At 34.9% G+C, this 19976-nt stretch overlaps 1 protein-coding gene across 6 annotated transcripts in view; it reads left to right on the top strand.

Annotated features, from left to right (window-relative positions):
* Positions 1-19976, top strand: part of ROCK2 (Rho-associated, coiled-coil containing protein kinase 2) — a 133134-nt gene that overhangs the window by 71906 nt on the left and 41252 nt on the right. For all 6 annotated transcript variants that reach the window (XM_010852073.1, XM_010852070.1, XM_010852072.1 and 3 more), the window contains 8 exons: positions 280-540; positions 7401-7545; positions 10163-10301; positions 12368-12459; positions 13303-13462; positions 14962-15022; positions 15628-15639; positions 19760-19839. In XM_010852073.1, coding sequence (XP_010850375.1) covers positions 280-540; positions 7401-7545; positions 10163-10301; positions 12368-12459; positions 13303-13462; positions 14962-15022; positions 15628-15639; positions 19760-19839 — 950 coding nt within the window. The remainder of the gene's footprint in view (positions 1-279; positions 541-7400; positions 7546-10162; positions 10302-12367; positions 12460-13302; positions 13463-14961; positions 15023-15627; positions 15640-19759; positions 19840-19976) is intronic.

Raw genomic sequence — 19976 nt, 5'->3', positions numbered from 1 at the left:
GTTGGTTTTACCGTAATTTGTCTTTTTCAATAGCAGTATTGATTTGGGGATTTTTTTTTCTGTTAACAGTTCTAGGGTTTTTTTTTTTTTTTTTTTTAATATTTTTATTTATTTATTTGGCTGCACTGGGTCTTAGTTGTGGCATGTGGGATCTAGTTCCCTGACCAGAGATCGAACCCAGGCTCTCTTCATTGGGAGTGCAGAGTCTGAGCCACTGGACCACCAGGGAAGTCCCTCTTCTTTTTTTAAACTTTTTTTCCTTCTTGTTTTGTTTTCCAGCTCTTTTGTGCCTTTCAAGATGATAAGTATCTGTACATGGTAATGGAGTACATGCCTGGTGGAGACCTTGTAAACCTTATGAGTAACTATGATGTACCTGAAAAATGGGCCAAATTTTATACTGCTGAAGTTGTTCTTGCTTTGGATGCCATACACTCCATGGGTTTAATTCACAGAGATGTGAAGCCTGACAACATGCTCTTGGATAAACATGGGCATCTAAAATTAGCAGATTTTGGCACATGTATGAAGATGGATGAAGTAAGTAACAAGCAAGTTTTGTTTTTTTTTTTATGCTAGTTTTTTAAGAGACAAAAAGAAAACAACATATCTAGACTTCATAATTAAAAAAATATAGAAATTTAGTTTTACTAATGACTCAAACAAGGTAATAAAATATCTAAATCAAAACATTTTCTTTACTAAATCATTCATCTAGTTGTAGAATACTTTGTAGATTTGGTGAATTCAAGAGAAATAAGAACTCAGATAAGTAATCATCTTCCTCATAGCATTTTGACAAACATTTTCTACCAGTCAGAACTAGTTCATGTTTATAATGATCTCTCTGTAAGTGTGCTGTAATTCCTGGCAGCAATGCCTGATTGGGAGAGATCATGTTTTCTTTCTATGTATTCTTATTAATTATCTTGTCAAGACTTTTATTTTGAATTAAGCTGATTTTTCTTTTCTCTTTACTTCTCAATTTATTTATGCCACCTATTTGATATTCATTTTTATTGATTGTCATCAGTGATCCATATTCTTCAAGTTCAGCTCTGATTTTTTTACCTCATGTGGAAAATTTTCTTTGAGAATGCTAACCTGACTGATCACTCTCTGTCATAATGTCCATAATATTACTCACTTAGAATTCATGCTGTACTTCACAGGCCACTTTTTTCCATCTAGGTTTGTATGCCCTGTCTTCCCAGCTAAAATGTAACATCTCTTAGGTTCTCTGGTCTTCTTCATAGAGTATTACTGTGTTTGTGTTCTGCATACATTAATCAGTATTTAGTAGGTTGACCAAAGCTCCCTCTTGTGGTGTTTATCATAATGTAGAATAAAGTGATTACCAGTGAAAATTAATGAAAATGAAATAATTTTCTAATAGAATGCTAAACTTTTTAATGTCTGTTATACATAACAAATGATACTTATGTGTTGCACTTCCACGAGCGTGCTCTGATTTTCATTAAACCAAGAACCTTTGGGAGGGTGCCGAGAAATCACACCATGTGTTTTTAGGATGGGTAAAGGTGGTTAAGGAAAGAAAGATGTTGAATATGCAGGTATGGAACAGGTCAGAATATGGTGTTTATGAAATTATTGTACAAGCATGTAAGTAAATACTAAATTCACCTGTTTAAATATCTTAAATTGTCTCTCTATAGGGCAAAATAAAAGATGGTATATATAATTTTGTTTACTATTTTAAATTCAGGTACATGTAGTTACTTATGTTCCTTGGCTCACAACTTATTGTATTAGTTATCCACAAAGACCTCATTTGGTTTTTTTTAAATTATGTTTATTATGTTTCCCCCCTTTCAGTTCTTTTTGTTTTATTCTCTTTCCCTAATACATAGCCATTGTAATGTCTTTACTATAAGCTCTTATAGACTGTTAGTAGAGTAAGAGGTAACAAAAATACACAGAAGAACTATACCAAAAAGATCTTAATGACTTAGATAACCACGATGGTGTGGTCACTCACCTAGAGCCAGGCATCCTGGAGTGTGAAGTCAGGCAGGCCTTAGGAAGTGCCACTACAAACAAAGCTAGTGGAGGTGATGGAATTCCAGCTGAGGTATTTAAAATCCTAAAAGATGTTGCTGTTAAAGTGCTGCACTCAGTATGTCAGCAAATTGAAAGACTCAGGAGTAGCTGCAGGACTGAAAAAGGTCAGTTTTCATTCCAATCCCAAAGAAGGACAATGCCAAAGAATGTTCAAACTGCCAGAAAATTGCACTCATTTCAAATACTACCAAGGTTATGCTCAAAATCCTGCAAGCTAGCCTTTAGCAGTGTGTGAAGCGAGAGCTTCCAGATGTGAAAGTTGCTCAGTTGTGTCTGATTCTTTGTGACCCCATGGAGTGTAGCCCACCAGGCTCCTCTGTCCAGGGAATTCTCCAGGCAAGAATACTGAAGTGGGTTGCCATTCTCTTCTCCAGCGGATCTTCCCAACCCATGGATTGAACCAAAGTCTCCTGCATTGCAGGCAGATTCTTTACCATCTGAGCCACCAGGGAAGCCCTCTAGATACATAGGCTGGGTTTAGAAAAGGCAGACGAACCAGAGATCAAATTGCCAACATTGATTAGATCATAGAGAAAGCAAGGGAATTCCAGAAAAACATCTTCTGCTTTATCAACTATGCTAAATCCTCTGACCATTTTTTGTTTTCAGTAAATCTTTCGATTTATGACATTTTTTTGTCAATTATGAAACACTAGATGTATTCAGCAAACACACATTACCTGATACATATAAGACAAAGTATTTCTGAAGAAGCTTTTGAAAATGCATACTGTTTATGTTTCTCTCAAACTTGAAACCCTTTAGTAGATTTCTATCACTTACTAAATAAAGTTGGAACTCCTTACCTAGTTACCTGAAGCCTCCTCTTAAGGTGATATAATCCCTACCTAGTGTTTCACCTTCATTCTCTATCATTTGTTCTCTTGTACCTTGTGTTTCAGAGGTCTTAAATAGTTTCTTTTATACCCATGGTATTTCATGATTCCTGGCTTTTTTATAAGGTTGGTGCAAAAGCAATTGCCATTTTGTTTTGTTGAACTTTGCCAGTTGATACTGGAATACATAAATAAATGTGGTTGTGTTATACATCATTTTAATGCTCATTTCTTGCTTTATGTATTTTTGCTAATGACTTATTACTAGCTGTGTATTTTATATTTATTTTAAACTATGGAAATGAAGTTAGACTAAAAGCAAATTCAAGTGATTTTCTTATTTGAGTTTAAAATGGGTTGTAAAGCAGTGGAGACAACTCGTAACATCAACAACACATTTGGGCCAGGAGCTGCTAACAGACATACAGTGCAGTGATGGATATTTTGCAAAGGAGACAAGTGCCTTGAAGATGAGGAGCACAGTGGCCAGCCATTGGAAGTTGACAGTGACCAATTGAGAGCCATCATTGAAGCTGATCCAGTTTAACAACTACTACACAAGAAGTTGCCTAAGAACTTAATGTCAACTATTCTCCCATCGTTTGGCACTTGAAGCAAATTGGAAAGGTGAAAAGCTCGATAAATGTGTGCCTTGTAAGCTGACCACAAATCAGAAAAAATTGTCATTTTGAAGTGTCATCTCTTATTCTACACAACTGCAACGAACCATTTCTCAATCGGATTATGATGTGCAATGAAAAATGGATTTTGTACGACAATCAGCAATGACCACATCAGTCGTTGGACTGAGAAGAAGCTCCAGTGCACTTCCCAAGGCCAAACTTGCACCAAAAAAAAGGTTGTGCTCACTGTTTGGTGGTCTTCTGCCTGTCTGATCCACTAGAGCTTTCTGAATCCTGGTGAAACCATTGCATCTGAGAAGTATGCTCAGCAGACCAATGAGATACACTGAAAACTGCAATACCCGCAGCCGGCATTGGTCAACAGAAAGAGCCCAGTTCTTCTCCACAACAGTGCCCAACTGCACGTCACACAACATGCTTCAAAAGTTGACAAATTGGACTGCGAAGTTTTGCCTCATCCACCGTATTCACCTGACCTCTGACAACTGACTACCACTTCTTCAAGCATCTCGAAACTTTTTGTAGGGAAAATGCTTCCACAACCAGCAGGAGGCAGGAACTGCTTTCCAAGAGATCACTGATTCACAAGGCATGCATTTTTACGCTGCAGGAATAAACAAACTTAATTCTCACTGGCAAAAATGTATTGATTATAATGCTTTCTATTTTGATTAATAAAGATATGTTTGAGCCTAGTTACGATGCTTTAAAATTCATGATCCAAAACTGCAGTTACATTTACACCAATCTAATACATGCTATTAAACTGTACTGTACTGTACTGTAATACACTGTACTTGGCAAGTTCCTACTCACACTTTGAAACTCAGTTCAAAGTTTGCTTATCTTGTGAAGTCTTTTTTAAGTTGGCTCCTCTAGCTTTTTAACATGTATCCTCTGGGGAGCATTTTCTTTTCTTTTTCTTTCTTTGTACTATAAGTTATTGAACACTATTTTGTATTTTCTGTGTCCCAGCCCTGAAAACAAATACTTCTTGAAGAAGCTCTAATTCCTTTTATTCAAGAACGGTATTTAAAAATCAGTATTTGGGTGTTAGAAGTATTCATTGCTTTTGGAGTGTCATTACTTCTAGACCCTGTTAGTGGACATGTGTATATTGTATATCCTATACTAACTCATATGCACATACATGTTCATATTTAATTCTGTACTTACTAGTCTGTATATGAAGTATATTAAAAATTATGAGTTCATATGATACTTCTGATTCTAGTTTTACACTTCTGATTCTAGTCTTACAGCACAGGATTCATTCTAGTCTTCCTCCTTTCTTTTTTGTATTTACTTTTTTTGGATAGTGAGAAACCTGGCTCTCATTAAACCTGGCTCTCATTATATACACTACAACTGTTTTCCAAGGTAACCTAGGTCAGTTCTTTTCCTCTCTACCTTCTTTGGTGTGGTTATGTTATTAATTTATGAAACAGGTCCATTTCTTACTGTTTGTGTTCCATTTAGAATTGTCCCACATCCGGTTGATTTTAATTATTTTTTGGGTATGTGAAGCATTCCTCTGGTTTAAGAGTCAGAACTGTAACAAATTACATCCTTAGAGAAGGATCACCCCCTCCTTATCCCACCACCCCATTCCTGTACTGTACTTGTTTCTTTCTACCCTTTTCCCACTCACCCCCTGTAGGTAAACCAGTCTCTTAGTTTGTGGTTTGTTCTTCCTGTATTTCTTTAGAAGAGAATCAGATTTGTCGTAAATGTAAAGTTTATGTGATTTGAGAACTTCCCCACGAGATAGTTTTTAAGTGCATGTGTGCTTAGTCGCTTCACACATGTCCAGCTCTTTGCAACACCGTGGACTGTAGCCCATCAGGCTCCTCTGTCCATGGGATTTCCCAGGCAAGAATACCGGAGTGGGTGGTCATTTCCTACTCCAATATCTTCCCGATCCAGGGATCTAACTTGCCTTTGTGTTGACAGGTGGGTTCTTTACCACTAGTGCCACCATCTTTCCCAAATGTTTATTAAAGAAAAACTTTTTTAACCATCAATATGCTTGCCAAAGATGGTGGTTAAAATATTAAATTTTTGAAAACAGGGTACCAGTAACATAGTTCACTGTGTAAAAATTATTTAGTCCTACCAGAGTGTTTCTTTTCTACAAATAAGCAGTTATTCAAACTGATCTCCATCTTTCCTTTTCCAGCTTCATCATGTGAAGTTTTACATTTAGCTAATTTGGACTTTACTGCATTTCTTGAACTTTATATAAAGTCATTCTTGTCCCTTTGTTTTTGCTTGTTTTTTTCTAAGCTGCCATGCCAACTCTCATTCCTTTGAAGCCTAACTTGTCGCCAGTTCTTTTCTTATCCTTTTCTCTTCTTCCTCTGAACCTTTGAATGCTAAACAATTTTTCTTTTAGTGGCACTTTTGTGTCTGACCAGTTTTTAGCTATTGAAGTGTCGAGATTCATTTTTTGGAAGTCTAACTAACATGGATACATGTGAAATGAAGAGATTTTATTTAGTAAGTCTTTATGAATTTTTCCTTCAGTAGAAGTCAAATATAAGGTAGTTAATGGTAAAAATTAATTTTGTGTCCTGCTTTTTGTAGTCAGGCACTGTCGTCTTCATTTTTTATCCTAAATAGTAACCCATGCAGAGTATTGCCATCATAATTTGCTCAATTATTTCCAAATTTTTTATTTTATTTATATTCAACTCAAATGACCTCTGTTTGCTGTATACTTGGGAAAATAAAGTCATTGAGTTATTTTTGCTGATTTTTGAGGAATGAAAAGATTGCTTTTGAAGTTAATTTCCCATATATAATGTTTTATTGCATTTAAATAAAAACATTTATGTAAGTCATGTTTATAAAATACACTGAACTTCTTTTTTCCAAGGTGGTCATAGTACTTAGTAGTTTGCTAGTTTATATAGTTTATATTTATATAGGAATGTAGGTGAGACACTTTTTTAATTAGGTAGATAGAGAAAATGAAGGGCATTTAACTTAATCTGTGAAGTTTTTACATGTTTATACATAGCTGGAAGTAAACAGCACCACGCTACTATATACTGTTGTGATTTAATCTTGCAGCATATACAGACAGACAGACACACACACACACACATACATGCTATAAAATAAACACACACATAGGTGTTATCTACAGTGGTTCTTGTCAGAAAGACATCAGATAGGGATTATCTTATTACCCACGGAAACTAAACATAGAAAAGAGTGTTTTTATAATTTTGCCAAATACCTTGATGCCACAGCTCCACATTTCTAAACATGCAGCTTGGAGGTATAGCTTTCAAACAATTAAGATCTTTTGATTTAAACAGTTGGTCTATTTCTTCCATTTTTTTCTTGGTATAATAGGAACCATTTCTTTATCCAGCCTCCAAAGCTGGGGCCTTTGCAGTTTTAATCACTGCAGTTTCTTTGGAAATATTAAAGCTTCCTTTCATAATTCTTTTCTTTTCCCCAGGTCAGGTGCATTAAGACCACATTTTGTACTTCTCTTGTTAACTCCTTAATAATGTAAGAAAGAGAAGATGTTGATTTGCATGGAATTCCCATGAAGTTAACCACCTTTTCCTTCTTTCATTGATGAAGCCTCTAATATTTTAGAGCTGGAAAATTATCACTCATCTCCCATAATCCAGACATTTTTATGTATTTCATAATGCGTCTATCCTCTGTCCTCCCAAAACCATGTCAGCAGTGAAGGTCTGTTGGTAGCAGTGGGTAGTCACTGTATTAATAATAATAAATGGATTAGTTTTGCTTATATGTGTGTGTGTTTACTCACATTTTATATACATCTTTTTTCCTTTCTCTGCACTTTACCTAGACAGGCATGGTGCATTGTGATACAGCAGTTGGAACACCCGATTATATATCACCTGAGGTCCTGAAATCACAAGGGGGTGATGGTTACTATGGGCGAGAATGTGATTGGTGGTCCGTGGGTGTTTTCCTTTTTGAAATGCTGGTGGGTAAGTAAACTGGGATTGTTTTTTAAAACCTATCTCACAACACTTTAGTTCTAAGTCAAGAATGTGAGACTATAAAAAAATTTAATTGCTTGTGTTCTAAGGAGAAAGTAGAATTTCTTTAAACCTTTGAATTGATAGCATCTAATGTGACAGATTGTTGATTAGAAAATTAGAATGAAACCTCATGCTGGTACAATAATTGAGTAGAATATGAAAGGAATTGAAAGTTTACTGCTAGGAAATATTCTTTCCATAGACCTTTTTGATTAAGAAAATACTAGAACAAGCAAATTTACAGCTGCAGTGGGCCTTCATTCTAAGATTTTCTTAATCAGTAGTATTTTGTTGTAAATAAGGAACTGAAAATAATTCAGTTTATGTAATTATATAATTAGTTTTTGTAAACTATGTTTCTTATATTTGCTACTTGTATATATATTTGGTTTGTAATTCCAGTCAAATATGGTTATTGACCATTTGACTATCAAGATAAATATATTCTATAATAGTGTTTCAATCTCAGAAAACTCAGAGACAAGTTAAATAATTTCTTTTACTTTGGCCACATCAAAATTTGAAATGCTCACGTATTTCAGAACTTTTCTTTACACCATAGATTTCATTTTTAAGATTTCTTCTTCCTGAGTACTAGAGTCACAAAAATGTCTTCTGGCCAAGGAAACCAGTGGCTTTAGGGTAAGGGGTGAAAGTGAAAGTGGCTCAGCCGTATTCAACTCTTTGAGACTCCATGGACTATACAGTCCATGGAATTCTCCAAGCCAGAATACTGGAATGGGTACCCTTTCCCTTCCCCAGGGGATCTTCCCAACTCAGGGATCAAACCCAGGTCTCCCACATTGCAGGCGGATTCTTTACCAGCTGAACCACAAGGGAAACCCAAGAATACTGGAGTGGGTAGCCTGTCCCTTCTCCAGCAGATCTTGGCGACCCAGGAATCAAACCAGTGTCTCCTGCATTGCAGGCGGATTCTTTACCAACTGAGCTATGAGGGCAGCCCAGGGGAGATGTAGCAAAATCTACTTTATGAGGCAAATGTGTTAAGGCAAATAACATCATAAGAATTTAGAGTGAATTAATGTTAGAACTTGGAGAATTTCTTTTCTGTGACTCTGAAAGAAATTGGTAGTGGAAATCTGTAAAATCTGTATAATGATTGAATGTGGCTATTGCTTAAAAAAAAAAATCTCAGTACAAAATTAGGTAACCCTTGGTCCTAGAACTTTTTGTAGTTAAAATGCCTTCTCTTAATGACCATATGTGTATGTGTAGTGTTGACCTTACTGTGCTAAGTCTCATGTCCTACTGTGACTTGCTTTGTTCTGGGCCTTTGTCATTGCAAATTGTTCTGGGTCTCTTTGTACACACTGTATTCTCTTAGGTGTCTGTCTGTTCTCCCCATGTCTAGGCCCTGTCTGATAGTTTATTAGGTGTGTCTTGTAGTATTTTGAAAGTGGAATATATTCCATCATTTGCCTAGACTCTCCCAGAGTTTTAAAAAATAATATACTTTGGAGGAAGTCACCTGGGTTATTTGAAGAGACCATTTATACACCTGCTACCGTTTTCAGCTCTGAGAGCTGAATGAGTTTGAATGGCACTGATTTGCCGTGTTGTGAGCATACTGTGTGCTCACTCATCAGGTTGGTTGGCACTAGACTTCACTTCAAAGAGTCTACTGCAGTTAAGAATCACACTAGAAAAATCTTGAATTCAAAACTCTCCTCTACTACCCTTGGAAAACAAAAACTATCTGAGGACTTCTTTTTGACTGATTTGGGGAAGTCTGGTTTGTACTAAGGTGATTTGAAGCACACTGGCAGGGCCTTTAACTCTTAGACTTTAAGTACTGGCCAAAATGATGCTGTGAACTTTTTTGAAAGTCTTTACACTTGTTTCAGTGCCTCTTTATCACAGTCATCAATTGGCAGGAACACTGTATTTGGAGACTGATTCTGCCATTTTCAGCTCTAGCTGTGTGTCCTCGTAGGCAAATCACATGTCATCTCTCCGGGCCTGGCTTCCTTGTATGTAAAATAATGAGGCTGATCTGACTCTTAGAGCTGCATTGTCCAGGCTGTTGTGATGAAAGTGGCTTATGTCTACACTGTTTAGTATGGTGGGGACCTGCCATGTTGGGCTTTTGAAATACGGCTAATGTGACTAGGGAAATGAATTTTTTATTTTATTTCATTTTAATTAATTTAAAGTGCCACTTATGGTTGGTGACTACTGTATTGTATAACAAAAGGTTTGCTTTAGCTGAAGCATTAAAAGGCTCTAACTGATCTGATTGCACTTAGTAATCTTTTAAGTTATCCAGTACATTAATTTTTTTCTCATTATGTATTACCCAACACATTGTATAATTAGTATTGATTTTATTTTGATCTTAAAAATTATTGGCTTATTGATATGGTTAAAATTTAAATATATTCTTGGTGTGTGCATGTTTGTTTTGACTGAGATTCCTGTCCCATAGACATTTCCTTCTTACATGCATGTGATAAATCTAAACTTAACGTATTTAAATATTAGGTAAAAAATGTTTAATTTGCATTCTCTGTTACACTCTGTGTCTTCTTTCTTGGTACTTTAGGGGATACTCCATTTTATGCAGATTCACTTGTAGGAACATATAGCAAAATTATGGATCATAAAAACTCACTATGTTTCCCTGAAGATGCAGAAATTTCTAAACATGCGAAGAATCTCATCTGTGCCTTCTTAACAGATAGGTAATATACATTAAATTTCTTTATAGAGATTTCTTTGTAGAGAATCCTTATAGCTTTGTAGAAGTGAAAGCTTACTGAGCTCTTATATATACACATATAAAATCAATCTTTTTATCCAACTCGCATTGAATTCTGGTTTAGCCTTTTCCTACTGCTTAGCCTGGAATTCGGTTACTATTGTCATTTTGTATGTGCATCCTGATGGTAATCCAACTCTGATCTTAACTCTCATATCTAAAAAGAAAACTTGGTAAAATAATGCATCTGAGAGAAAAGAAAACTTCTGTATTTTTCACATTTTATCCTTTAAAATGATTGAGCCATATTGCTCTTGACTGTACAACTTTTGAGAGAAGAACATTTTGTGCAGATAAATACTCAAAAGTTAATAATCTTAAAAACTGTGTTTGACTTTGCAGTGCCTCCTTCCCAGCCCCTTTTAATTTGCATTTGAATATGAGCAAGCCCATCCTGAAAATTCTATATTTCTTTTTTTTCTCTATATTTCTTAAAATAGATGAACATTATTGTGAAAACCTGCCTTAAAAAAGAGAAGCCTGGAAAGCTCCTTGAAGTGTCTCCCTTGCCCTGTCTATTCTTTTCTGGTTTCCCAACTTTATGTTTGTGATATGAGTCATCCTGTCAAAGGGCCAGTGCGTACACGTGGGTGCTTTCACTTTGGACCAGACTGAACTCATTAGCTTTATGATTTTAGGGAAATTATTTTACTTTCTGGGGAAATAATTTTACTCATTCTAAATATGATGGGATCAGATTTAGGTGATAACTGAGGACATTTCTTGCTCTGTGATGCTATCTTCCTGAGCACGCCTTACTGTTTGTTTGCCAGTTGCTGTTACAAGCAGTACTATAGTGACCATTCTCATACATTTCTCTTTTAATACTTTTTGTGGGATAAACTCTTAAAGATGGATTTCTGGGCTATACATTCTAAAATTGACCTACTTGAGTTGCAAATTTGACCCCCAGAAATGTCACATGGGGTTTATTTCCATTATTAAGAATTGTTTCCCTCATTTTTGTCAAACTAAGTACTATGAATTGTTTATTTTTCCATACAAAGCAGAAAATTATATTTTTCCTCATTGTTTTAATCTTTTTCATTTATTTATCAATCCTTTGTAAAATAAAGCTTTGTTAATTACATAATTAATGAACAATTCATGGTGATAAACTCAAAATAAATTTTATATAATGTTTGCTTTGAGGACCAGGTGGAGTTGATAGGAATGATTATAATTTGTGCTGAAAGGTAAAATATAAAACAGGATATATAGCATGTGTTCATGAAAGACTAGCCTTAGTGATTTATGGTCAGTGGTGGTTGCAATCTAAAGAATGATTGTAGGTGGAGAAAAGATAGTTTGAGAAGAATTTAATGCCATTAGTGTGGCTAGGGGCACTTCCTTCTATAAACTTTACAGGTTTTCTTGTTTATGTTAAACATAGCTCCAGGGGCATAATTGCTTATTATTTCCACATAGTCTTCACTGAAGACTCAAAGTCAAAGAATGAAATTATTAGCAACATTTTTCTTGTATTCAGATTGACAGTTTTAATATAAATGCAATACATATTTATATTTAACTTACATTTAATATAGATGTAGATCTATCCAGAGTGAATATGGATAGCTTTAAGCACAATATGTGAGTTCTTTTTAAGAAGAGGGGAGGATTTTTTTAAATAACATTTTTATTATAGAGGTTTTAAAAAAATTCTTCTGTGCCAGAAGTTAGATCTCCATTCATTTTATGCCCTAAAATTGGTCATATGATTTTGGCACATGCCAGTGACTTTTTTAATTGAAAGCCTCCTGTACTTTCATTTGATGCAAAGTGCAAGTAGAAACATAATTTCTTTTCCATGATATTCATTATTTAGAGAGATCACATGCTGTAAAATTAGATTGCTTATTTTTGAGGAGTATTTAAGCTGAAGCTTTTCAATTTTTTTAAACTCATTTCTGATCCTCATTGAGATGAGTATTTTTGTATTTTTATAATCTTACTCTTTATAATAGAATGTTTAACTGCATTATTTAGGGAGGTACGCCTTGGAAGAAACGGGGTAGAAGAAATCAAACAACATCCTTTCTTTAAGAATGATCAGTGGAATTGGGATAACATAAGAGAGAGTAAGTCAATAAATTTAAATATTTCCATTTCATCACATTTTAAATCTCATAAGTTGAATCCTCTTCTGATTTAAAAAGCGTGTCTGATACTCTTAATAGTAATTTTTAAGTTAAGAGGTTGTATTTCAATTCATTTTGAATCTGTGTAACTAAATCTTAAATCAGTATCTTAGCAAACTAGTATGTCTTTATTTCCCATTGCTTTTATGATAAACATTATAGGTTTCTTAATTTGCCAAGCTAAGTTTTATGGATCTCAATAATTTTCAGAATTGGGGAAATATAATTCTTTAATTCATATGTTTGAATTAATAAATCAATAATTAGTTACTTATGGAGAGTACTCTGGTGAATACCAGGGTAAGCATAGTAGTTCATTTAAACTGCATGTATATTTACATTAATTCATTTTAAGAGTAAGAAATATTTCTACTTAAAGATGTAGTAGAAAATTTCTGAAAACTAAAGAATGTATATGCAAGTTATTGCTGTTTGGAAGTTTAATACCTAGAGTAATACCATACTGCCTTGCATAGATTAATTCATCTATGTTTAAAACCAATCTAATATAATGATAAAACACAGAATAAAACACAGAATTTCAGTTCTTCGAAGTGATAAAATAGTAAATCTGTCATTGAAATTTTCTATAGTAAATCATGACAATATAGTATTGTTTGCTAATCAAATATCAATATATAATGTATTAATATTTATATAGTGTGCTAATATCAATATAACATTAATAATCTATAATAACTAATATAAAACATAACAGGGGTGGTTTCTGTCTTTTTAAATCATATATATTATTATTAAACAATGTTTCTTTTCTTTTAATAGCTGCAGCTCCTGTGGTACCTGAACTCAGCAGTGACATAGACAGCAGCAATTTTGATGACATTGAAGATGATAAAGGAGATGTAGAAACCTTCCCAATTCCCAAGGCTTTTGTGGGAAATCAGCTACCTTTTATAGGATTTACCTACTACAGAGAAAATTTGTATGTGATTTGTTATATTTTTATTGTTTTCAACATCTAGCTGTAAAGAGTTGTCTTACTTCAGGACTCTGAATTATAGAAGATAAAGTGTTAATTTGTTTCAAATTGAGATTTTTTTCAAAGAATATTATATATAATATTCATTTAAAAATGAATGTAAGGCAGTGTTGTGTGTTTGAAGACCAAACACCTGCTTTTGAGGGAGTCTGTCAACTATTAAGGGACATAGGAGAATTATATAGTCATAATGAAGGGTAGAATGTGATATGAGCCTTAAGAAAGGTACCAAGAAGATCTGAGAATCATAATTCTTCTAATTTCAGAAGAAAAATAAAAGTCACATCTCTTTGGAGCTAGTGTAGGGGGAAGTCAGGTAAGACCTCAAGAAAGAGATAGCATTTTAACCAAGTCTAAAGATAAAAAAGGGTATTGAGTAGCTGAGATGTAGGGAGGTTAGGTGAATGTGGTGGGGAGGTGATTGTGGAAGCACAACTTTGAAATTTAAGCATACACTGGGAGCAGAGCAATATAGTCCAGTAGGTTTCAAACATGGTATATATCACTGTATTATAACCATTTGGAGAATTTATTGGAACTGTTATTTTCTTGCCTGTAATACCTTCATCTAGTGCAGAGCCTGGCATAAGATCATTCAATAAATATTGCTCAACTGGAGTGAGTATTGGGTATAAGCTTAGAAAATAGACTGGAGTTAGAGTGTGAGGGAAGCATAATGGAACAGATGATTGTTGTGTATTGTGCTAAGGGACTTTTTACTTTGACAGGAAGTAAAAAGCTGCTGAAAACTGTTAAGTAGTTAAATGAAGTGTTAAAGACATTTGAAAAGTTTTTGATACTTCCATGTTTGTAATGGTTGGGGCGATCAACTGTTATGGTTTGCCCAGGACCGAGAGGTTTCCAAGGATGTGCTATGGGACTGTCATGTTAAAATTAGGAAAATCAGTGCAAACCAAGATGAGTTGTTTATCCTGTTAAAGATAAGGTTCTGAAAACTGCTGCAATACTGACAAAAGTGAAGACATCAGTGCAGGAGAAATCCAGGCATGTTCATAAACAGCAAGGAACGACCCAGTTAAGAGAGAAACTGACAGTTAAGTAGAAGTGATGATTTATGTATTAAGACCAGGAGATCAGAGATGTTGTATTTGAAAAAGAGCAGAGACGTCTTCTTTCAGAATATTTCTAGAAAAGAAGAATAAAATAGGAACTCAAAATGAGGTGAAGAGGAGGAAAAATATGGTTCTGTTTAGTGACTCCAGTCTCAACTATGTTAAAGACTAGAACATTGGCTTAAGAGTGAGAAGCAAGAAATACCATTTTAAATTATTGAAAATGGTATAAATGTCAAGAGGGGGAAATAGTACTTAACTTAAAATATGTTGAAAGTGAAAAGAAGGAGAATTTAATTCTGAGGATAACTTGATATCAGAAAATGAGTTAAAATGGCATGCAAAAGAACTTCCTGCCTTTCCTTCTAGGCTACTAAGTGACTCTCCATCTTGTAAAGAAAATGACTCAATTCAATCAAGGAAGAATGAAGTATGTATAAATTTTTACTACTCTATTTTAATCACATGTTCAAATACTTTAGTAATATCCATGTATTTTAAAAGTTCACTTGATGTTACTTTTAGATGGCCTTCCTTGTTGCAATCCAGTTCAGTATAACACTGAAGTGATTCATTTATTTGCCGAGTATTATGGTATGAGATCCAGTGGCTAGTAAAAAGATGAGTTACATGACTTTAGGCTTAGTTTCATTACAAAAGTGATAGAATATGTTTATAAACAGCTGTATTTCCTACCAATTAGAAAATTTTATGATCTTAGCACTATATATGAGTATAGATAGTAAGCTATAAGAATACAGAAATAGCAGATGGATTTAAATTTTGAGTATTTAGCAATGAATTGATATAAAGGATAATTTTATCAAGATGTTACAGTATTTTATGACCTCCATACAAAGCTAAATCATGTAGACACATAAATGAGGATGCTAAATATTTTTCTCTTCAACTTATAAAAACTTAAAAAAAAAACTAAAAAATTGAGTAATTTTGATACAGTTTGTGTTTTAGGAATTTTGCAAAGCATAGCAAGCATTTTAATTTTTTGTTGTTGTTTTGTTTTGTTTTAAATAGGAGAGTCAAGAGGTATGTTGATGTCAAATATGTTGAAAAACAGGAAAAATCTCATCACTCTAGCGATGTTTTGATATAACCATATTCCATCTAGTATTTGGAGTACTACACCTACCCAAGAGAGAAGTTCCCAACCTTTTTTTCTGCCAAGTATTCTTTTCATTATTGCTCCTATGGATCTGTTGTTTAAAATATGTATTATGTACTTTTCTTGGTTTTGTTTATTAAGGATATGTAACTAGCAGCAAGAACTTTTGATTAACATGTGAAAACTAATCAGCATGTGATCGAGTTATACCAATGTAGTAGCAGCCAAAAGCTGCTAACTTGACGAGTTCATTGGCCTATATTTCCTTACTAGGGAAATATACAGTTTTTCTTAAGATACATGAAATATTTAAGAAATCATGGAGAACCTAATCACTAGAAAAAATAGTGGAAAAAACATTGTCCATGGAAATCTAATAGGTCTTTGAGGGCACTGCCACTTATTAGCTGTGCTATCTTGGCTCAGTTGTTCACCTTTTTTGGATTTCTGTTTCTTCATCGAATAAATGCACTACTACCCATCTTTTTATGGCTTTTGTTAGGATTAATGACACAGTAAATGTAAAGTGCATGCCATTGTACCTAAAATACAAAAGGAACTCAAAAAGTTAAATCCTTTAGAAAGGCAGTAATGCTCCCAAAATAGATTCTTTAGTACTTTCTATAATTGTAGTTTTTTTAAAGACTGGTAAATTTGGCCTATAAGAAGATTTAAAGAATGGCAAGATGACTTGTTGGAGAAGGAAATGGCAACCCACTCCAGTGTTCTTGCCTGGAGAATCCCAAGGATGGGGCAGCCTGGTGGGCTGCCGTCTATGGGGTCGCACAGAGTCAGACACGACTGAAGCAACTTAGCAGCAGCAAGATGACTTGTAATTAATTAGCCATCATTAATCCAAAAGAGTTGTTGATGATAAACTTTTCACAGTATTGTGCCTGGCACAGTATAGGAAATTATAAAGAGGTTTTGTGTGTGTGTGTGTGTGTGTGCACGCCTTTTTTCGAGGTAAAATCGATCAGTTCAGTCGCACAGTCGTGTCCGACTCTTTGCGACCCCATGAACTGCAGCACACCAGGCTTCCCTGTCCAATACCAACTCCCGGAGCTTGCTCAAACTCATGTCCATCAAGTTGGTGATGCAATCCAACCATCTCATCCTCTGTCATCCCCTTTTCCTCCTGCCTTCAATCTTCCCAACATCAGGCTCTTTTCCAGTGAGTCAACTCTTCGCATCAGGTGGCCAAAGGTTTGGAGCTACAGCTTCAGCATCAGTCCTTCCAATGAACACCCAGGACTATCTCCTTTAGGATTGACTGGTTGGATCTCCTTGCAGTCCAAGGGACTCTCAAGAGTCTTCTCCAACACTACAGTTCAAAAGCATCAATTCTTCGGCACTCGGCTTTCTTTATAGTCCAACTCTCACATCCATACATGACTACTGGAAAAACCATAGCTTTGACTAGATGGACCTTTGTTGGCAAAGTAATGTCTCTGCTTTTAATATGCTATCTAGGGTAGTCACAGCTTTTCTTCCAAGGAGCAAGCGTCTTTTAATTTCATGGCTGCAGTCACCATCTGCAGTGATTTTGGAGCCCAAGAAAATTAAGTCTGTCACTGTTTCCCCAATATTTGCCATGAAGTGATGGGACTGGATGCCATGATCTTAGTTTTTTGAATGTTGAGTTTAAGCCAGTTTTTTCACTCTTCTCTTTCACTTTCATCGAGAGGCTGTTTAGTTCCTTTTCACTTTGCCATTAGGGTGATATCATCTGCATATCTGAGGTTAATGATATTTCTCCTGGAAATCTTGATTCCAGCTTGTGCTTCATCCAGCCCAGCATTTCACATGGTGTACTCTGTATATAAGTAAAATAAGCAGGGTGACAATATACAGCCTTGACATACTCCTTTCCCTATTTGGAACCAGTCCGTTGTTCCAAGTCCAGTTCTAACTGTTGCTTCTTGACCTGCATACAGATTTCTCAGGAGCAGGTCAGGTGGTCTGGTATTCCATCTCTTTAAGACTTTCCTACAAACAAACTGACTGTGTGATCCACACAGTCAAAGGCTTTGGCATAGTCAATAAAGCAGAAGTAGATATTTTCCTGGAACTCTCTTGCTTTTTCGATGATCCAATGGATGTTGGCAATTTGATCTCTGGTTCCTCTGCCTTTTTTAAATCCAGCTTGAACATCTGGAAGTTCATGGTTCACGTACTGTTCAAGCCTGGCTTGGAGAATTTTGAGCATTACTTTGCTAGCGTGTGAGATGAGTGCAATTGTGTGGTAGTTTGAGCATTCTTTGGCACTGCCTTTCTTTGGGATTGGAATGAAAACTGATCCTTTCTAGTCCTGTGGCCACTGCTGAATTTCCCAAATTTGCTGGCATATTGAGTGCAGCGCTTTCACAGCATCATCTTTTAGGATTTGAAATAGCCTAACTGGAATTCCATCATCTCCACTAGCTTTGTTTGTAGTGATGCTTCCTAAGGCCCACTTGACTTTGCATTCCAGGACGTCTGTCTGGCTCTAGGTGAGTGATCACACCGTCATGGTTATCTGGGTCATGAAGATCTTTTTTGTACAGTTCTTCTGAGTATTCTTGCCACCTCTTCTTAATATCTTCTGCTTCTGTTAGGTCCATAACGTTTCTGTCCTTTATTGTGCCCATCTTTGCATGAAATGTTCCCTTGGAATCTCTAATTTTCTTGAAGAGATCTCTAGTCTTTCCCATTCTGTTGTTTTCCTATTTCTTTGCATTGATCACTTAGGAAGGCTTTCTTGTCTCTCCTTGCTATTCTTTGCAAATCTCCATTCAGATGGATATATCTTTCCTTTTCTGCTTTGCCTTTACCTTTTGATACTGATATGTAACATTTTGAAATTGATATGTAACAGTATATAAGTTTCAAGTATGCAACATTATGATTTTACTTCTGTGCTCATTGCAAAGTGATCATTAAGAGTGTAATAATCAACCATCACCATACACTTGACCCCATTCACTCATTTCATATACCCCAGCCTCCTTTTCCTCTGGTAATGACCAGTCTGTTCTGTCTTAGGAGTTTGTTTTTTGTTTTGTTTATTTTTTCCCTTTTTTTGGTTTGTTTCCATATGAGTGATACCATATGATTTTTGTCTTTCACTTTCTGACTTGCATTCTAGGTTCATCCCTCAAGGTTCATCCATGTTGCAAATAGCTAGATTTCACTTTTTTCCCTTTTTTTTTTAATGGCTGAGTGGTTCCTAGTCTGTATATATATATCACGTCTTATTCATCCATTTATCTTCCAGTGGATACTTAGGTTGTTTCTATATCTTAGGTGCATATATCTTTTTGAATTAGTGTTTTTATATTCTTCAGATAAAAACCCATAAGTGGAATAGCTGGATTATATGGTAATTCTGTCTACACTAGTTTTCATTCCCATCAACAGTGCATGAAGGTTCCCTTTTCTCTACATGCTCTCCAGTATTTGATATTTTTGTCTTTTTGATGATAGCCATTCTAACAGGTGTAAGGTGATACTTCATTGTGATTTTCATTCATTTCCGTAATAATTAATGATATTAAACATATTTTCTTAGATCTGTTGGCTATCTGCATGCTTTCTTCGGGAAAACTGAAAGAAATTTTATTCTTATTTCTAAGAAAAGTAATATATTTTTGAGCATATTCAGTCAAATATTCCAAATATTTGTTTCAGACGTAGACCTTTTATCTTTATCTTATTAGCACAAATGATAACAATATTTTCATATAAATAATCTACAGAAGAACAGTGGAGGATATCAATTTTTTTTTAGTTTATTGATAATAAGTAACTTGCTATCATAGAAGAATTCTGCCAAGATTGGAGCTTCTCATTCTTATGTTTACATAGTGTGTTCATGTATACATATGTGCTGTGATATAAAGCAAGAGATGGAGGATTTTTTCTGTCAATAAAAATCATTAAGAAGGTACACATGCTGTACCTATATTAAAGTCGAAAGAAAGGAGAAGAAAATTATCATTGTTTTCTTTAAGCCTCTCGCCTTTTAAATGTGATCACACTTTATCGTTTTTTATTTTCTGACAGATTCAGAAAAAACTGTACACATTAGAAGAACACCTTAGCACTGAGATTCAGGCCAAAGAGGAACTAGAACAGAAGTGCAAGTATGTTCTGTGAATAATTAAATGTTATATTTTAAAATGTAAATTTAAACATTTTACTAAAAAGAGCTACAAAGTAATTCTATGATTATTTTACAATTTATGGCAAATGTCTTTATTGTAAGAATTATTTTATGTAC

This window comes from Bison bison, unplaced genomic scaffold (assembly GCF_000754665.1).
Source record: "Bison bison bison isolate TAMUID 2011002044 unplaced genomic scaffold, Bison_UMD1.0 scf7180017864307, whole genome shotgun sequence".
NCBI classification, from domain to species: Eukaryota; Metazoa; Chordata; class Mammalia; order Artiodactyla; family Bovidae; genus Bison; species Bison bison.
The sequence above is the reverse complement of the archived record's forward strand: the minus strand, read 5'-3'. Positions and strand labels throughout refer to the sequence as shown.